General features: G+C 40.3%; 1 protein-coding gene across 3 annotated transcripts in view; it reads left to right on the top strand.

Annotated features, from left to right (window-relative positions):
- Positions 1 to 16,366, top strand: part of prrc2b (proline-rich coiled-coil 2B) — a 37,173-nt gene extending 20,807 nt beyond the window's left edge. Inside the window, exons 14-30 of one of the 3 annotated variants that reach the window (XM_058775673.1) lie at positions 618 to 819; positions 1,773 to 3,972; positions 4,072 to 4,250; positions 4,758 to 4,873; positions 5,009 to 5,150; positions 5,230 to 5,306; positions 5,398 to 5,667; positions 5,761 to 5,862; positions 7,346 to 7,538; positions 7,627 to 7,721; positions 9,605 to 9,729; positions 10,664 to 10,904; positions 11,092 to 11,259; positions 11,347 to 11,426; positions 12,738 to 12,825; positions 12,926 to 13,120; positions 14,033 to 16,366. In XM_058775673.1, coding sequence (XP_058631656.1) covers positions 618 to 819; positions 1,773 to 3,972; positions 4,072 to 4,250; positions 4,758 to 4,873; positions 5,009 to 5,150; positions 5,230 to 5,306; positions 5,398 to 5,667; positions 5,761 to 5,862; positions 7,346 to 7,538; positions 7,627 to 7,721; positions 9,605 to 9,729; positions 10,664 to 10,904; positions 11,092 to 11,259; positions 11,347 to 11,426; positions 12,738 to 12,825; positions 12,926 to 13,120; positions 14,033 to 14,194 — 4,635 coding nt within the window. In that variant the 3' untranslated portion in view covers positions 14,195 to 16,366. Of the gene's footprint in view, positions 1 to 617; positions 820 to 1,772; positions 3,973 to 4,071; positions 4,251 to 4,757; positions 4,874 to 5,008; positions 5,151 to 5,229; positions 5,307 to 5,397; positions 5,668 to 5,760; positions 5,863 to 7,345; positions 7,539 to 7,626; positions 7,722 to 9,604; positions 9,730 to 10,663; positions 10,905 to 11,091; positions 11,260 to 11,346; positions 11,427 to 12,737; positions 12,826 to 12,910; positions 13,145 to 14,032 lie in introns of all 3 variants that reach the window. The other 2 variants (XM_058775672.1, XM_058775674.1) reach the window with 2 other exon arrangements.
- The last annotated feature ends 3,622 nt before the right edge of the window (positions 16,367 to 19,988 follow it).

Here is a 19,988-nt window from a genome sequence, read left to right as displayed (position 1 = left end):
TTGTTTTACGTAGATATTGGAACGCGAGTGAAGTAGGCCTATGCATAAAAGGTAAATAATATTTTGGCATTCAAATACAACGCGAATACGGAAACATTCGATTTTGTGTCGAACGTTGGTTTCAGTTTCGTTTTAGCCTTAATTCGTTTTGGTTTGTCGCTATAGCTTCTTACATTTTTAATTCTTGTTCTTTTCTAAATAGCCTACTGTTAATTGAAAGAATTTGTTGTGGAGTGAGGGGAACTAAAATAGCATAGCTATGTTTACAGTGTTTATTATAATATTTGTAATTCGCGTCGGCCTATTTCTGAATGAAATAATAAAATGCGACTTATGTTTTTTTTTTTTTTATCTCTCTAAAAATCGTTTTTTTTGTTTTGTGTTTTTATACACGTAGATTATTTTGACCGTGTAGTAAACCTTTTAAAATAACTTGATAAATTACTGAACAAAATAAATAAATAAGTGACTTTAAACCAGTTAACTGATTGTATTAATCGGTCAAAATTATTATCGGTCGGTTAACGGTTAAACGGTTAAAATGAACATCCCTAGCCCTAATATATACTGTATGCTTTCATTTTATAGAGGAGTCTTTTTTTTTCTGTTGTTTCTAGGAGCAGGTGTATAAGATGGCGCCATGGCAGCAGTCGGGTCACCCCGCCCAGTCCAGCTCTGCTCACCCACAGAGAGGATTTTACCCTCCTCATGTCCTGGGCTTTGACCCGCGCTGGATGATGATGCCTCCCTACATGGATCCCCGCATGGCACAGGGATGTTCTCCAGTGGATTTCTACCCTCCTGGCGTTCACTCATCTGGTAAATTACAACATCCTCCCTATTTAGTGGTGTTTTCCAAGTCAAGCATCACTATTATTTATAGTAATACGATCAAAACTTTAATAATAAATATTAAACTTCAAAATATGATGAGTGAACTCTTAACTTGATTCAGTAAGCCAGACATTCACAAACTGTTATGTCAGTTTAACCCCTTTGACAGAAATTATTCATCTGAAGCTCCCAAGAATTTGAGTTGATGTGTTAATATCTTAACACCACATTTGCATGTTTAATCTCATAAGAAAATGTCTTGTATTCCTGTTGCTGAAACATCCAGGCTATTATTTTAATATTCTTTTTGTTTTTATTATTTTAAATTTATAGTTTCAATTAAAAAATGAAGACTAATATATTACTACTTTAAAAGGTTTATAAATGTTTCTTATTCTATAGGCCCTTATTATAACATTCAGAAAACTTGTCTACAGAAATGTTGTGAATTATGTGAGTGCGCAAAATGCTTTTCCCAAATGCACAATTAGATTTTGGGTGGTGCAGCTTTTACTGCAAACTGATCGAGCTGTTCCAAGACCATGAACTGCTTGTGAATAAACAGTGCTGTGCTTCACTCTGAAACATGCAGAGATTCAGACTTGATATTGATAGAGCTTTACAATTGATTGAACAAAATTTCAATGTATGTATTTTAGTTTTGCTTTGATGTAGTTATTGGCTTTTCATAAACTTATGAAACCCCAAGGCTTCACAAGCCCCCATTTGAGAAACTCTGCTCCTTGCAACTACCTACAGTACTTTAGTGACCACAACAATGCTCCTTAAAAACACGTTAGCAAACATTTAGTAATACCAAGGGTATACAACCAGCTACAATAACTTAGTATCATGAGTTCTGCATGGTGATATATGGCTCATTTTTATACCGTTATGTTTATATTGTAATAATTAAATTTAACTTCTTTATTTTCAAGGTTTGGTGAAACCTGTCATTCAACAGGATCACCTGAATAGCCCTGGTTCCACCTCTGATGAAGGCTGCCATCCCAGCATGCATCAGGAGAGGAGGGCTCCTTCCACTGAGCCTTATCAAGTGTGGAACCAAGACAGCTACTCATCTGCACGCAGTTTCACCCCACCCTACCAGAGACAGCACGAGAATTGCGACAGGGCTCAGGCGGATGACAGGAGTGACCAGTCATGCTCCAGACACGACTCGTATGAAGATCGAGGTCATGACCGCGCAGACAGTCCAGCAGAGGATCTGCCCCATCAAGGCTTCCGCCAAGGCAGAGGCTCAGACGTGTCACTCGGTTCGCAGCGAGATGTTTCCCATGAAGTAGCCCATCAACCATTAATACTCAGCAGAACTCATCCTGGAGACAGCGAGCACAGGGACGTCTCCTCTTGTAGACATCAGAAAGAAGACCTTGATACCCGTGACGAGGCCTTCAACAGCAAAGAGAAGAGCTACGACTCAGATTTTTGGAGGAAAGACATGGGTAGTCTGAGGAAAGACGGCAGCAGTCAGGCCCAGTGGTCCGATCACGGTTCGAGCAGCAGCAGTAGCGTTAGCCAGCCATCTGAGTCCAGTGGTAGAACCCTTAGAAGGACGGGACCCATCAAGAAACCTGTGCTGAAGCCCTTGAAGGTTGAAGACAAAGAGAATGAGAAACCCAAAACTGACCCGGAAGAGAAGACTGTCCCATACAGGCTGGAAAAGGAAGTGGTTACCAATGTCTATGACCTGAAGAAAGATGCTCCACTTCTGTCTAACAGGCACTCTGCCCCACCACCTGCTCCCTCTCCTGAAGAGAAACAAGTGGAAGCTCCGAAGGTGGAGAAAACGAGCAACTTGCTTGAAGATTCACACAAAGAGAACTGCTGGGATAGTACCAAGTGTCAGTCTGTGGACTGCTCTGACAGCAGGGATCCACCAGCACCTCGCCGCAACAACTGGATATTCATTGATGAGGAGCAGGCGTTCGCTGGGGCTAGGGGAGCGGGTCGTGGACGTGGCAGGGGCTTTAGAGAGTTCAACTCTCGTGGTGGTGCTCGTGGAGGACGGAGCGACGGCAACAGAGGAGCCTACAGTAGCGCAGGCACACAGAGGCCTGCGCGAGGACGTGGTGCTCGAGAGTTCAGGAGTGAAGATCTGCAGCGAGGCAAACCCCGTAGACGCAACGTGAGCGAGACGCATAGCGAGGCCTCAGAATACGAGGAGCAGCCCAAGCGCCCACGCCAGAAGGCCACTGAGAATGGAGAGGCTTCATATCCTGTGTCTGGAGAGGTCAAGAGAGCTGACAAGGAGTCGTGGAGATCAAACAAGGTCTACACTGATGATCAGAGTGGCAACAGCGATTCCAGGGACAAGACGAAATCAGCTCGAGTGTTTGGAAGGTCATTGCCCCCTCGCCTTAATGCTGGATACAACCGTGGATTTGGCTCAAGGGACATTTCGACATGGAGAGGGAGAGGAACCCAGTTCGGAAGCACCCCTGCACAGGAGAACGGCTACAACTTCGGTGCAGACTCCTATTCCAAACGCTCGTCGGAACGGGAGCCCCTGAAGTACCCCCCTAAATTTACAGGCTCCTTTGTAGAGAATGGCATCGAGGACAGAGATGGAGGTTACTACCTTGATAATGATAATCCCGACAACCGGCCCCTTAGAAGGCGGCGTCCCCCACGCCAGGATAAGCCCCCACGCTTCAGGCGTCTGCGTCAAGAGCGTGAAGGAGGAGGTCAGTGGAATAATGAGGAATATGTTAATGGAGATGTTGCCAATCAGTGGCCGGGTCGTTCTAAGGGTCCAGAGGAGCACTGGCCCAACCACTACTCTGGGGGAAGGGCACAGGAGATCACGGGTCAGAGTCAGGGCGAGGACTGGGAAACCGGCTCTGAAAACAGCGATTTCAGCGACTGGAGGGAGAAACGGGGGCAGCATGGCGACACGCTCACAGATGCAGGTCACGGAGAACCTGGCTCTGAGAAGAGAGAGCTCTCCAAGCGGAGCTTTTCTAGCCAACGGCCAGTAGTCGACAGACAGAACCGGAAAAGTGACACATCTGTAATGGAAAACAAGATGAGCCGCTCAACGGACACGCAGTCTAGTGCAGGTTCCTCTGGTAGAAACGAGAGTTGGCAGAACGGTGTTGCTTCCAGCAGCAAACGGTATGTTTCTTCAGAACATAAGTTAAGCATATTGATATGAAAAAACAGTACCATTTATGAAAGTCACACTATGAATGTGGCTTAATTCGCTCTGTGCAGAGTTCCAGAAGATTCAGTCGCCGGCCTGAGCTCGGCATCTGTGTACAGCGTGGAGCAAAATGACGACACAGGCGCGGTGGAAGCAACAGGAAAGATCCTAGAGAAAGACTTGAAGCCCAGAAACATGAAGGGGGACATGACAGAACCACTGTCCCAATATGACCTGAACACTTACCCAAGTAAGTCAAAAGTGGTTGTTTATTCTGTATTGGAGAGGCACTTCTATCATTAAGGTTGATAAACTCGTCGTTTTTAAACTAATGCACTCCTCTGGTGGTAATGTCGCCACAGTGCAAATGAGGAATAATTCAGCAACCCTGATTAAAAACATCTAAACTAGTTGATCAAGGTCCTCAGGATTACTAGAAACTTCCAGGCAAGTGTGTTGAAGGTTGAAGCTGAGCTCTTCAGGACATTGGCCTTCCAGGAGCACGTTTAGAAGCAGTTCAAAGTCTCTGTTAATAGTTTGAAAGTTTATTTTTTTAAGATCGTGACAAAGGGATATCGACTTGTGCTACTTCATAGCCATATGGTAAATTAACTCTGAACTGTAAAGAGTTACTCAATTTAACGGTTCAATGCTAAAAATGAGAAAAAATGGTAGACATCATTTGTTTTCAAGTGTGACTTGTATGGTGTTCTTCAGTACTGGATCTGAAGGAGCTGTCGCTTGTGTTTCCTCGCAGTTGAGAGTGACTCAGGAGCTTCTGTACCCAGTCCAGAGGTTTTCCAGGATGCTCTGTCCAAAAAACAACGCCGCCCACAGGATGACGATCGCAGGAGGAAGGATCAGGGTCCTCCAGTAAGTAATCATGGCCTCTCTTCCCTGATGTTTAGACAGACATCTGATAACCAGAAAGATGATATCTTCAGTTATTTAACTGTATAAAGTATCTCCTGAGTGGATATTGTAGTTATTTGGTTTGTGTACATGAAGGGTTCGGTAAAGAATAGAACAATTGCATCGAAAATGCCACCCCGTTTTGCCAAGAAGCAAGGCAGCCTGTCCATCGAGCAGCCAGAGGAGACGCTCTCCACCAACAACTTGGGAACAGAGATCTGGGAGACGAACAGCACAGGTAATACTGATAACACCCGATATCAAGTATATTATTATTTAAAAGACTGATTCTAAATGACTTTGTTATCCTCCTGAAGCTCTGACTGTCCAGTCGTCAGGTGGCGATTCATGGACAAAGCAGGTTTCCTACACAGGAAGCGAACCCAATTCAGAGGTACAGGTTGTTCTTTTCCAAGCAAATATTTTTGTGTGCCTCAGTCAGTGAGCTGAGCTTGAGACTAATGTCCCACTGTTCTGTCCTCCAGGATTCAGATGCGGGGCCTGAGCAGAGTAAAGAACACAAACCGGGCCCCATTGGCAATGAGCGTTCGCTGAAGAACCGCAAGGGATCGGAGGCCATGGAGCGTCTGGAGGGACCCATCACTCCCGTCAATGGAGTGGATATTCACGTGGACCACGTCATTCCTGTGCCGCCAATCGAGTTTGGTGTCAGCGCAAAGGATTCTGACTTTAGCCTTCCTCCAGTGTCCACGCCAGTGCCTGTGTCCAATCCCGTCACCAAGCTTGCTGGGAATGTGCGTACAATAGCTCTGCACACAGCATTTACATTGTCAGCTTTGTGTAAAGAAGCATTGAGCATTTATACTGTTATTAATGTGTGTGCACAGGCTGGCCTGACTCAAGCCATCCCGATGCTCCGCAGAGACCACTTGCAGCCCGGAATTAACCTCAACCCCATCAGCTTCCCTACTGCGGACCTCACACTCAAGGTAACGCTTACCGCCGCATCATTGCTTGGGTTGATGGCTCTCCATGACCTTAAGGGTTCTTCCAGATACTTTAAGATTTGAGAGACAGCACACATTCTGTCTGCCCGTCGCATGCCTAGTCTAGCACAGGATATGCTAAAACATTCTAATGACACCTCATAACATTAAAACTTGTTTTAGTGCATAGCAAAACTGTTTGTCTCATGCTAGTTTAATGTCAGAATGTCAACAATAGCTTGTAAATGTTAAAACATGCTAACATGTTAAATTGTTAGCAACATGTTAAAACGTTGCTGTAATTTTTTCATTCTAGATTCATGTTAAAGTGTTAACAGTATGGTAAAATGTTATCATTCTGTTAAAACATGCTAACAGTATGGCAAAACATGCTTTCAGCATATTCAGTTGTTAGTAACATGCTAAAACATGCTAACAATTTGTTAAACCAAATGAATAGTGTTTCCCACAGGATTTTGTGAGACTTGTGGCGGCAGGTGATGTCATGTTAATTTGCATATTTATGACGTCATTGTGTCAAGTTTGCATTCAGATGAGTTTTGGCACTTCGGATCTGTTCTACTCTATGAACTGTCACATACTGTAATACAACTGAATGCCCAATAAAGCTGCCTACATAAAACAAGTATAAATGGTAAACACGACCCATTAATACTACATTAACCAGGAATCACTCTCACTATACTCCTTAAATCCTGATTTATAATTGCAACATCGTCTGATTAAAATCAATATACATCTAACTTACACTAAAAAGCGACTATATGCGGTGGTTTTGGCTATAGGCCTATTACTGTTTTGTCTCATTCAGCGCACTGCCTGCATCTGAGTAACAAACTATAAGCATATTAACAGACAAAGTAAGTTCATATTTAAAAGTCCAAACAGTAAACAAAAAAAACAAAAAAACCTAACGGCATCGTAAAACATGCTATCTTCATGTTAAAATGTTTGCAAGCTAAATATTAACATGCTACATTGTAAAACGTTTTAGCAGTGTTTTGCAGTATTGGTAGTGTATTAGCTCAGGTTGTTCCAAATCTAAATAGTTTTCTTTCTTCTGTTGAACACAAAAGAAGATATTTTGAAGAATGTGTGAAACCAAGGAGTTTCTGGTTTCCATTGACTTCCATTTTTTTCCGTACTGCAGAAGTAAATCGAGATAGAGTTTGGTTACCAACGTTCTTCAAAATATCTTCCATTGTGTTCAACAGAAGAAATAAAATCATACATGCCTCCAAAGGTAAAGCTTTTAAAAGTACTGAAATCTTTCTGGACAGGCTTTCTCACGCCAACATATTTCTTTTTCTTGATGAACTTGATCTGCATTAAAAGAAATAAATGATCGAGTGAACTAACAATGTGCTAAATCCTGAGCAGCTGAAACACGGGTCACGTCATCTTTGCTGTCATTTCCGAACACTCCATCAGTGTCCCTCACCAGCATATTTCTCTGTGGTCTCAGATGGAGTCGGCTCGTAAGGCGTGGGAGAACTCTCAGGCTCTCCCGGAGCAGGGCTCCCCAGGAAGTGCCGGCTCCGGCGCTCAGCCCGCCTGCAGCGTGGGCTCCTCCAGCGGCGTCAGCTACAGCTCCTTTGGCGGAGTGTCCATGCCCCCCATGCCTGTGGCGTCTGTTGCTCCTTCTGTCTCCATGCAAGGTCAGCTGTCTAATCATTCTCTCAGACTCTGTTGCATGCGGTGGCTATGCATGGCTCTAAAATCTGTTGTGATCTGTGTGTATCACAGGCAGTCACATCCCTCCTCTGTATCTGGACGGTCATGTGTTCCAGAGTCAGCCGCGGCTCGTGCCGCCCTTGACTCAGCAGCCCAGTTACCAGCAGGTACACATTGTCTTCACTCTCCACAGGTTTTATAATGACTGTCTCAAATGTGGGTTATTCTGCTGTTTTGAAAGAGGTCTTGCGGGCAGGAGCTCCGCATGCTGGAAATATCAGTTATGACTGCAGGTCTCTAAACATGTTTTGGTTTTATTGAAGATGTTTGTACACTAGTAAATTGTGCTTTATTAATAAGTGATTCCCAGGCATACAGAAATCTGCAGCAATTCCTATCCAGTCATCACAAACTACTGGGAGTATAACCCTGTAAAGTCTGACATATGAAATAAAAGTCAGAAAAATATTCTCTAAAATCTTTAGACAAAGTATTTCAAAACTCAAAAGTATTAAGACTTGTATGGCTTAATATATTGTAAATGATGTCTCTTACTGAAATATGTAATAGAAAACCCATAAAAGCATCGTTTTATACATATTTTGGACTATGGGGTGTGCCATTATTTTGATGACGTAAAATGGTTGCACTCATTGAGCTACTGCCGCTTCCTATTGCTATTTTTACCACAACTCAGAAAATAAAATACTGGTATGATGACCACAGCTATTGAAAGAGCTTACAGGTGGAGAAGGAGATAATCATAGGCTTAAACCAAATGCTGTACCTTCGATTTCCCACAAGGGGTCTAAACGCCTCTGGATCTCGAGTGAAATCCGCACTGAGAAACGCCTCCAGTGGCCGCGGTGTCATGATTAGCGTCGGCATGTTTACATGCTAACAGGATGGCATCTAGCGTTTCTTGTCTCAGCCGTTAGTAAGCTCTTTCAATAGCTGTGGTCTACTAAAAGCCTCAAAAGCATCAGGGCTAAGTGGAGAGAACAAAGAAGCGGGTCTTAAGGAAGTTTTATTCGTCCACAGGCATCTTCCCATTCTTTTCTCCTCCTCTTATCGCTAGGAAAGCAGTGAAGTCTTAATTGCTTCTCTTGTTGCCCTTCAACTGAAAATTATGAAAATGCCCTTCAACTGAAAATGCGTTTCATTTTCAGCTGGGTCTGCACCATAATGTCTTGTCCGTCTGCATCTTTCTTGTGATTTTAGCGCCAGTTTTTTCTCCTGCCCATTATTTATTGCATTAGTTTCCAGGGAACGGTTTTATATTTTTCTTTTTCTTTTTTTAATTTAGATTTTTTTTTTTTACTCCGTAATTAAAATGTAGCAAAGTACAATACTTCAAACAAAATATACTTAAGTAAAATTACAGTTTTTAAAAATTACTTTTAAAAAGTAGAAGTACACACAAAAGCTACTCAATTACAGTAACACGAGTAAATGTAATTCGTTACTTTTCACCTCTGCGATTCGATATTATGAAACCGTTATTTTGACGTCTTTGCGTGGCTGAAACACTGATTAAGCGATTACATTAGACAGGATACGGATTGTAAAGTTGCGGTCGGATGTTTAGTCATGTTTATTTTGTGTTGAAACTGGTATTAATGTGGAGGAGATATTCAGTTCACTTGCGCCTCGTGCTGCTGCTTTTATTGAATTGAGACGCTACAGCGATCTGTCACTCCACATTAAACGGCGCCAAAACTGCATTTATTGTTTGAATACTGCAATACAATGGACAGAATTTGAAATCTGAGACTTTGTTTCGTATTAAAAGTACCAAAGCACAATGCTTATAGTTATTGCGATTTATTGGATGGGAGGTGCCCTTCAATGTTCCGTCCATTAACTGAAAACAGGCTAGACTAACCGATTCTTGGGGTTTAAGAATCGATATCGTTTCGTAAAAATGAGAATTGATTAAAATCGAGAAATTATTATTTATTTTTTTTACCCAGCTCTACTTCATAGGGTACTTCATTCATTGGATCTATGTGCATGTGAATAACCTGTGTTTGTTTGTTTGTGTGTTCAGGCCACCCCTCAGCAGATCCCTATCTCCCTGCACACGTCTCTACAGGCTCAGGCTCAGCTGGGTCTGCGAGGAGCTCTGCCTGTCTCTCAGTCTCAAGAGATGTTCAGCTCTATCACTCCCTTCAGGTAATTCACACGCCTCAGTCACGGTTACTATCATTCAGTTTCATTCAGTATTTGTCTACTGCTCTTCTACACTAAGTCTCATGCCATTGCAAAAAGTTTCTCCTAAAACAGTTGAAATCAATAACTGCGGTATACAACTTCTTCTATGCTGACATGCAATCTAGAGAATATGGACAAAGACAAAAAAGAATCCTTTTCTACTGTATCGTACACTAGTGGTGTTGTCATAACAAAAGTTTCAGTAGTCCATGTCAATTCAAGTAAACTTTCACTCTTATCGGTACCATAGTGTGTAAACTGTAGGAACACACTCCTCTTTAATTGAACTATTTAAAATCAAAATCATATAAAAATTGAAGTATTAATGCTAATAAAGTAAATTACGCATTATAAATAGCATGTAGCTTTTAAATATTTTTCATTTAAGTGAACATTTGCTTTTCATTACTGATATTTTACATTACATTTTTTTTAAGCAAAGATACAAAAAAACATAGAACACAGAGTGCTAATAGTAACTTACTGTAGAGGCTTATTAAAGCTACTAAACAAATTTAGCCACGACTGATTTAATGCATAGTTTCAGGAGTGAATCATGGAATGACAATTTAGTAGATTTACTGGAATAAATCCAGAGATTGACTGATAATCGGTTTAAATCTAAAGACTGATGATAATCGGTTTAAGTGTAGAGGGAAACAGATAATCTGTTTAAATGTAGAGATTGACAGTAATTGGTTTAAGTGTAGAGAGAGGCAGATAATCAGTTTTACTGACACATTTTCCTGTATTTAAACTATTTTTCCTTGATCGGATATTGGTTATGTAATATCTGATCCTTTTATAAATGTTAAATCCTCTCTGTCAAACAACATTGAGTCTGCTCTAAGTTGGTGAAATTGACCACACTAATAATGCTGGACCTCTGTTACAGGTCTCAGGTGTACATGCACCCAAACCTGTCTCAGCCTAGTCCCATGGTGCTCTCTGGTGGAGCTCCTCTCAAAGGGCCATACTCTGCATTTCCTGGCATGCAGCCGTCAGACATGGTCAAATCGCAGTCTGGGTCTCACTACCAGCCCATGAATGGCAGCCAGCCGCTGGTGTACGATGGGCCCATGAATCAGGCGGCTGGGATGGGCACGTCACAGCTCATGGACTCTCAGCTCATTCAGGCAAGTTCTGTGAAAGCCATAAGACAGCAGTGTTCAACTACATAAACGCATATGCAGTTATAGAAGTAAAATGATTTGGGTCGGGCATTAATATACAGTCACCAGCTTCAAATGCAGTTTGAATTTGCTTTATTCAGAATTTGTAGTTCAAGGCTGTGTACATTGACTGATTGCTGTGTGTTTTCAGGTGACCATGCCAATGCCTGGATCTCAGCTGCGCTACGGCTCGGCCCAGCAGCACCTCATCCTGCCCCAGTCCATCCAGCTCCAGCAGAACCAGAACCTGTCTGTGGGAGCTCCACGCCGCATGATGCCTCCCGGATCCCAGCCAACCGTCATGAGCGGCAGCAGGGAGGTGAGAGCCTGTGCTTCAGGAAATAACTGCCATCAAATCTCTTCCTGCGTGTTGACACACCTCTGATAAATCATGTTCTTTCTGCAGCCTTCCCAGATGGACATGAAGGGATTTCAGTTCTCTGATAAGCCCAACCATTCACCTGGAATGCCCAGTGGCTCCTACAGGTGAGTGGACAGTGCACAAACTCAACCTGCAGAACAGTAAGCTGCAGTCACACTATGAAGTGTTCGTGTTGGTCTTCTTCGTCGACCTACCCCCCCCCTTCTTTTTTCAAATTAAATTTGAACAGTTCCTTTCCTTTTTATGATAGTGTTGCACATCAAAGGTTTACTGTTAAAATTAAAACAGATGGAAAAATTCCTGTATTGCTTTTGATAAGTATATTTTATTGTACAACAGAAATATGTTTATTACTTCAATTTAAAAGGTTAGTTCACCCAAAAATGAAAATTTTGTCATTAATTACTCGCCCTCATGTCGTTCCAAACCGTAAGACATTCATTCATCTTCGGAATACAAATTAAGATATTTTTGATGGAATCGGAGAGCTCTCTGATCCTGCATAGACAGCAAGGATATTACCACGATCAAGGCACAGAAACGTACCAAGGACATTGGTAAAATAGTCCATGTGACATCAGGGGTTCAACCATAATTTTACGTAGCTACAAGAATACATTTTGTGCGCAAAGAAAACAATATAATTTATTCAGCAATTCTTCTCCCCGTGTTACAGTCTTCCGCCATTTTTGAGAGTACCCCAGAATGTAATCAATGTTATCAGCGCTGTTAACATTCAGTATATTGATCGTGGTAATATCCTTGCTGTCTATGGGAGGGTCAGAGAGCTCTCAGATTCCATCAGAAATATCTTAATTTGTCTTCTGAAGATGAACAAAGGTCTTACGGCATGAGGGTGAGTAATTAATGACAAAATTTTCATTTTTGGGTGAACTATCCTTTAAGCCAGTCTTTCATTTTGGTGGGTTGTAATGTAAAGAAGTTGCATACTTTGTGTGCAGCCTTACTTTTGATTTATTCATCCACATTTTGATAAATTCTGAGATTTTCCATGTTGAGACATTCCATATTGTAAATTCCTTTTTATATCTGAATTCAGCAATGCTGTACACGTTTTTGCTTTGCAGGAGTCATAAAGGGCCAGTGTGTCAAATTGTCAATTTAACAGTAACGCTTTTTTTTTTTTTTTTTTTTTTTTTTTCCTCATTTAGAGGTCATTTGTGTGAACAATCTGCTGTGAAAAGTTATGTCACAATTGTGTGTGTGAAAATGATTTATAAGTACCGTGATTAACACCATATACTGCAAATTTCTATTTTGTTTTACTGTTTTAATAACAAAAGACTACATTCTAAAACATTCACAAATGGTCTTAGAGTTTATTAGTCACAGGAATAAGGGCAAGCGTCTGTGTTCACTCATGAGGTCTTGTGTTGGACTGTCTTTCTCCTCAGACCCGGTTCAGCCAGTCCTAGTGGGAAACCCTCTGGCCCAGGAGCCACTGCAGCGGTCGTCTCTCTCCCAGGACATTACACACAGCAGGTAGGGCTCATTTCTGTCCCTAACGCTGACCCGAGAGGACACGTTACACATGGCTAACACATTCATTTGCTGTCTGATGCTGCAGATGTCTGCTCCTCAGGGCAGTATGGTCATGCATATGAGGCCCCCCACCAGTGGTCCCTTCCCCAACCCCATCCAACGGCCCGTCATGCAGGTCAACAAAACCGTCATCATCCGTTCGCCACCTTATCCCAGCCCTGGGCGCGATCCGCCCCACAGCACACCCCCCTCCAACCCTGACCCAAACGTGAAGGGTCCTGAGGATGGTGTGAAGGTGAGCCACCCACTGTGAGCATAGGTAATGGCATCTCATGCACTTTCTTCTTCTTGTCATGCTTTATGATGTTTTTTTTAGATCACGTTTATATCAAAACCAAAATGCTAATCTGTAAAGATGAAGCTTTGTCTAATGATGGAGGTTTGTTGTGTCTCTCAAGTGAAGCTGGGTTATATAGCAGCTTGATAAGGGCTGGGTAATAAATCAATGTTAGCATTAAAACTTTTTTTTGTGTTAAGCGTATATCTAGATAATCACGTGTGTTGCTAATAAGTCTACATGTTCTTCATACTTGAATGAGTTTCATCTTCACTACAACCTGCCAAAATAAACGTTTGGTTTAATTTTAAGAAACCAACAAATAATTACTATGTTGTAGTGTTTCTACAACAGTATTAGTATTTGTTCAATGTAGTATTATTTCCCCCCCCCCCCCTTTTTTAAGGAATATATTATACAACCAATATATGTTTTCATCCATTTTAATGTTCTGTTTTCCAGCAGCGTATTAAAAAAACAAATGAAAATATATATGTGTATATGTATGTGTGTGTTTGTGTATAGAAACAAGGCAAAAATGTGCCCCTCACTTTTTGAGAGAAGAAATTATCTATTTTATTGGGCCAATGTAAAAATTCATAGAGTAAATGTGATCATCCGTTTCATCCTGAGGAAGAACTATAGAAACCAGTCTAATGGCACAAAACACAGGAAAATTAAAATCTATAAAAACGGCACGTATGATTCTAAAATGACTGTGTGACTTAATCATATATTGCCTTCTCATGTGTTGACTGTTCAGCGTATTATACAGTGGAATCATTTGAAGCAGTTGTTTTCATAAGTCCTTTGACTGCCAGTGTTGAAGTTCTGCTCCAGTATTGAGCCGGTCTCTTGTTTTCGGTGCAGGTGAAGGCTCTGCGTGACGCGCGTCAGGCCGTCAGCGATGCCAAGAGCTCATCAGTGATTCCCGGCAAGATCCAGGAGCAGCTGCCTTCAGTACAGGTCAAAGCTGCTCGAACCGGAGCCATCAAACCACAGTCAGTCAAAGTGGAGGAAGGCAAAGCCTAATAAATGGACCTCATGATCACATGACACAGCTGTCTGTAGGACCTCCTCTCTCTTCCTCCTCTCTTCTCTTCTCTTCTCTCTCTCTCTCTCTCTCTGTCACTGTACTCCGGAACTGACGCACAGGATCACCAACTCCACAAATCAATCAGAACACATTAATAATAGACGTCACATAGAGAGATATGAATATCTATATATAAATGTAAACTATATATATATAAATAGACACAATAGTTTTGGACTCTTCTGCGCAGACTTTCCAAGATCAGCTTTATTTATTTACATTTTATTTGACATTCTCAAGTGAAGAATTACGGTTCACAAAAGTGGCAAATGAACCCTGGTGTGTCTCGCTCTCTCCATCAAAGTCTGCAAACTGAAAAACAGGAAGCGTATCTCCTCTTCCAGCTCTCGCGTCTCCATGCCCACATTGCCAAACTGAGCCAGCTGATTGGACTCAAGGTTTTGATTGACATGCAGATCAACAGAAGCTCCAGAGCTGCGGTGTGTGGCATTAGTCATTTTTACTGGGTACCATGGAGTTTTAACTTTTTTTTTTTTTTTTTAAAATATATATATAAATATAGTAATCATGCCTATGTGCGCTATTATTATTAAAAAAAACACCTTTTATTCAATAAAAAAAAACTTCAAACCCAATTTTGAGGACATGCACCTTTCTCTTATTTTACTGCTGCTTTTCATGTGTTGTGTAAATGCAAAGCAACATTTGATCCTTAAAGGTGTTGCATGATGGTGCTTGAGTGGCGGCGGTGTGGCGTGTGTGTGTGGAATAAACATGTTAAAGTCAGCAGCATTGAGAAGCGCTTGCTCTGTTTTTGGTGTGATAAGGGCGGGTGGGGATATATGGGCACTTGTGTAATGTGAGGACGTTTGTGATATTGTCAGTGGGATTGTTGTGCTGTCTGGAATGCTGATGGGAAATTGTTACAGTACGTTGTTTGATCTATATTTGATTTGGTCAAGAAACCCTTTAGCTTCAGCTTTGAGTTTCTGTTTTGTCGGTCGGTTGGTCACAGGAGTGCGAGGGTTGCACAAGCAATAAACAGCCTATCTGTAACCATCGGGGTCCAAACATGCATCTGCGTCATGTCTGCGAATGAGTGCTTGTGTTGTAAATGTTGCCGTCTCTGTGGGCTCATGGGGATCAGAAGTTCACAGGAAATGTTGGTTTTGAAGGTGCTTCGTTACACTACAGCTGTACAGAACTAGAACCATCAGCACATGTTCGTTCATGTTTGATATTGGAGCATTAATGCAAATGCAACCTCTTCTTTTCCTTTTGGGTGAACTGTTGGACATTTGAAATGCCTTTTTTAATGATTTCTGCAGTGCTCATGGTTATTTCAGAGGTTTATTTGTTTGGGTGTTCATTGGCGCTGTTGGATCGCATCACCTTCAACGGTAACATTGCTTCTTGATGATTGCTGCATATCTGTACAGACTCATTATTGCCCTTTTGCTTTTGTTAGACCTGTATTTAAAGGGCCAGCAATGGATTTACTCACTTTTCTTTCACATTTATTTTCAAGGGTCTGTTTTCCCTGCAGATATTTATCACTCAGTGTTGTTTATCCTATTAAATGTGTGATAATATTTGCCCTTTTATTGGAAATGATCTCAAGAGAGAAATAAAGCAGATTGTGCTTTTTTTCCAAAATGAATCATTGTTTGTATTCCCATTACCCATGTACAGTTTTTGATGAGGCCATTGCAGTGATTTAAGCTTTTAAGTCATGTCAAATGAAAATCAATGATACTGCATCTTGATGTTTTTCTGTTTTTTAAATGCACATTGAAAAATCTGAAATGGCTAAAAGGTTAAATACAGTAAAAATCAAGGGAAAATTAAGACTTTTCACTAAATGAACGCAAAGAATGACTTTATGGACCAATTTAACAAGACTTAAAAAATACGTAGCTAAACCGTTTCTCTTTCAACATTTTTAGTGGTCACGTAAACATTCACAGAGTTTTTAATCACTGCATTGAAAATGTTTGAACTGATTCGCAAAAATGAATCAATTCCCAACTCTAGTCTAACTTTGTTTTTGTTATGTGAGTTTAATTGCAGTAAGGTGTAAGAGGCTGTGTTGTACTGTCAATATAGTAACAACTGAAGGGTTGTCATTAAAGTCCCTTTCACTGAAAGTCAGTTCACTTTCTTTCATGCATTGAATGTTTCAAATCAGAACTAAAATCTGATATAAATTGTATATAAAAAGTTCAGTTTTGCTCTTATAATGGCATAAAATGCACTGTATAATTCAAGGTTTTGCAGCATAGACCAAAGGCGAGTGCAAGTACACCACTAGTACACATTTCTTATCTCTTCTTGATCAAACACCTGATTCAACTCCTCAGTAGAAACTCCAAGACTTGAAATTGGTGGGCCAAATAAGAGATTCCCGCGAACATGGCTGTGAAACACTGCCTTATCCTGCCTTCACATGCTATCAGAATCTTCCTACTTCCCACTTCTGAAGTTGTAATTACGAGTTTGTCGTGTTTAAGTGTTTTGTTCTTGGAAAGAACAGGAATTAAGAGAGAGAACCTTTTCATGAGTTATTCTTGTCCATTTATTGGGGAAATCTTATTAAAGCCAAAAGGTATCGAAGATTCCAAGTTAAGGTTTTTTTTAAGGTAAGGTTTTGAGTAAAATGCAACGTCCCATTCATTGGTAACTATGTAAACATTCACAGAACTATCTAGATATTCAGCTTGCTGACGATTCCTAAACTCTCCAGGAACAGAGTTGGGAACCACTGGTCTATGGATGCAGTGGTCACCTGGAAAGAGAAGGGGCTTTGAGGAGTTTTAGGAACCTTACAAGTGTTTGCAGTGCTGCTTCACAAATATGTTTTATTGTATCACCTTTCAAGAAAGGCCTGTGTACAATAGTCATTTCTCCTGTAGAATATGCATGCAAGCCAGCAGGGACGTGCAGAGAGTTCCTCAGGGGCAGGGCCTCAAATGTAAAATAGGGGCAATGTAAAAAAAAATATATATATATAGATATATAGGTCAAAAGTTTGGATACTTTTTATTTTTGCAAGAAGTCACTTATGGTCACCAAGACTGCATTTATTTGATCAATTTTAATATACTTTAAAATACATTTTATGCAATGCTGATTTATCAATGTTGGAAACCTGTGATACTATTGTCAGGATTCTTTGAATAAAAAGTACAAAAAAAAAAAGAACTATATGAACTATACTAATATTGTTTATTTAAAATATAACTTTTGTAACAATATACGCTACCGTTGAAAAGCTTGAGGTCAGTGTTTTTTTTTTATTTTGTTTTTTTTAAAGTAATTTAGTTTTTATTCAACAAAGATTTGTTAAATTGATAGAAACAGTAATAGTAAAGATTGATATTGTTAGAAAATTGTTGAATAAATGCTGTTCTTTTAAACTTTTTATTTATCAATGAACCCCCAAAAAGGTTCCAAATAAATAAAAATAAGCAGCACAGCTGTTCCCATCTTTGATAATAAATAATTAGAATGATTTCTGAAGGATCATGCACTGAAGACTGGAGTAATGATGCTGAAAATTCAGCTTTGATTACATGAATAAATGCTATTTTAAAGTATATTAAAATGGAAAAAAAACATTCTTTTAAATTGTAACAATATTTTAAAATATTACAGTTTTTTTCTGTGTTTATGCTCAGATAAATGCAGGGTTGATGAACATAAGACACAATGCTGCATAATTATCAAAAATGAAAATATAATAAAGTCCTTTCACGTCACCGTTTCGCCAGCCTACACTTCACATAATAGGCCTGTAGGTGGCACTTGGGCTTCATTAACTATGATAGTTTCATCAAGTAACGTAACATATATAAGTGATTACTGATTACTATTATTGCGACTTTTGGCGCTGCACGGTTTTGTGCAGTGCTTTTGTAGTCATTTAGCATCCATTTTCTCAGTGATCTATTTTGATTTATAAAATGAGACAAACTGCAGATCCAGATCGCTCCACAAATGAGCTCCTATGTAATTTTCAACCGATTTATGAATAAGAACGGAAAATAACCGCTCCACATTATTGTCCAATGAAATTTGAACTTGTGCCAGATCATGATTGGTTGGTGTATTATAGCCAATATATAGGACAAACGGGCATTGATGATTTATGTAATATTCTAAAATATATAATATATGGATTTTTTATTAAATGGACACACTAGCTTTGATTACTGATGAAAAAAAAAAGTTTTTTCTTCTGCACGTGCCTGCAAGCCAGAACCTTGCCTGTAATATATCAGGGAAGTTCACCATCCAGTGTGAGAGGTGCTGTTTGGTGATCCGGCTTTCAATAGCCAAACAATGCTGCCACCTCAGATGACAATATCTTGAATTCAACTTTGTCCAGTAGCACAAATGGAGACACTGAAATAGCATCAAGCACCATCACTAAATCCCATGAGGGATAATGTGGTTTAGAAACTGGGACAATGTGATATTCATAAAACAGCATGCTTAAATGCTGCCCTACTGCAGTGCTGGGTAACTCCAGTCCTGGAGGGCAACCTTCCTGCAGATTTAGCTCCATCCCTAATCGTACACGACTGAAAAATGTAAGTCTTCACAATTACTTGAACTTTATCCAGAAGTTAGTCATTTGCATTTAAATGGGCCAGGCTCTCAGGGCCAAGTGCACTGGATGGGATTGAAAATCTCCCTCGTGCCTGTGACAGCAGATCTCTTTGCAGTGGCAGTGGCCATGGTGGTTTGTATAGCATGCATATGTAATTCCAACTGCGTTTTCTTTGTTTCTTGTTATATTTTAAGGGCTTTTATGCCTTTAATGAGACAGGATAGTGGAGAGCTGATAGGAAAGCGTTGGGTGAAGAGAGGGGAGTGGGATCAGCAAAAGACCTCGAGACGGGAATCGAACTCAGGTAGCCAGTGTTCAAATCTATCTCCTTACCTAAGCACGATTCACAATGGTAAGCTTGTAGTAATATTTCTTTTAATTTGAGTGGTACTTTTCGTGGGAAATACAAGCATGCCACTGTTCATCTTTGCGTCATTATGTCACGTCCAGTGTTGGGTGTAAAGCGTTACTAATCCACTGAAAAAGTAAAGTAAGGGATTACTGTTCATTTTTAGGTAATTTAATTACAGGTACTTATAAAGTACTTGCATTACATACAGTAAATAATTTCAACAGTTCTAAAATCAATATTGAATTTGAAATCTAAATTTACCATCTAAAGATAAAATTGAATGCAGTGTCTTTAACCATCTGCGCGCCAGCGCGTTTACTTTCAGTTTTTCCTGATTCACAGAGAAACCTTAAACACTCGGATAAGACTAAAATCAATCGAATCTAAAAAGAGCCTGCTTTTTGTTTTGTGTACACTGACAATAACAACAAAACATTGTGCTTTTGCAAAAAAAAAAAACTAACAGGGTGCACTTTCTGCCGTCTATGTCTCCGTGAGCAACTTTCTACACGTCACAAATTCAGCGAATATTTGACACACAGACGTGAGAAATATGTCTATAGAAAGCTTGTCTACTTTTAAATGAACTTTTAATATCTGAGCTCATTATATGCAGTCACCTGCTGCGCAAACATGTATAAAATGTATAAAAAAAAAAAAAAATCAAGATTAGTCTAATTTTCATGGTTTTTAAAAGAAGTCCTGCTATGAGGAATTTACCTCAGAAGAACAGCGCGATCTGACACGGCTTTATTCAGCAGAGAAGATCATTTATGTAATTTATTAAATAATGTATTATGTATTA

Source organism: Onychostoma macrolepis, chromosome 05, assembly GCF_012432095.1.
Source record: "Onychostoma macrolepis isolate SWU-2019 chromosome 05, ASM1243209v1, whole genome shotgun sequence".
In the NCBI taxonomy this organism is placed as follows: domain Eukaryota; kingdom Metazoa; phylum Chordata; class Actinopteri; order Cypriniformes; family Cyprinidae; genus Onychostoma; species Onychostoma macrolepis.
This window is presented reverse-complemented; position numbering and strand designations above follow the sequence as displayed.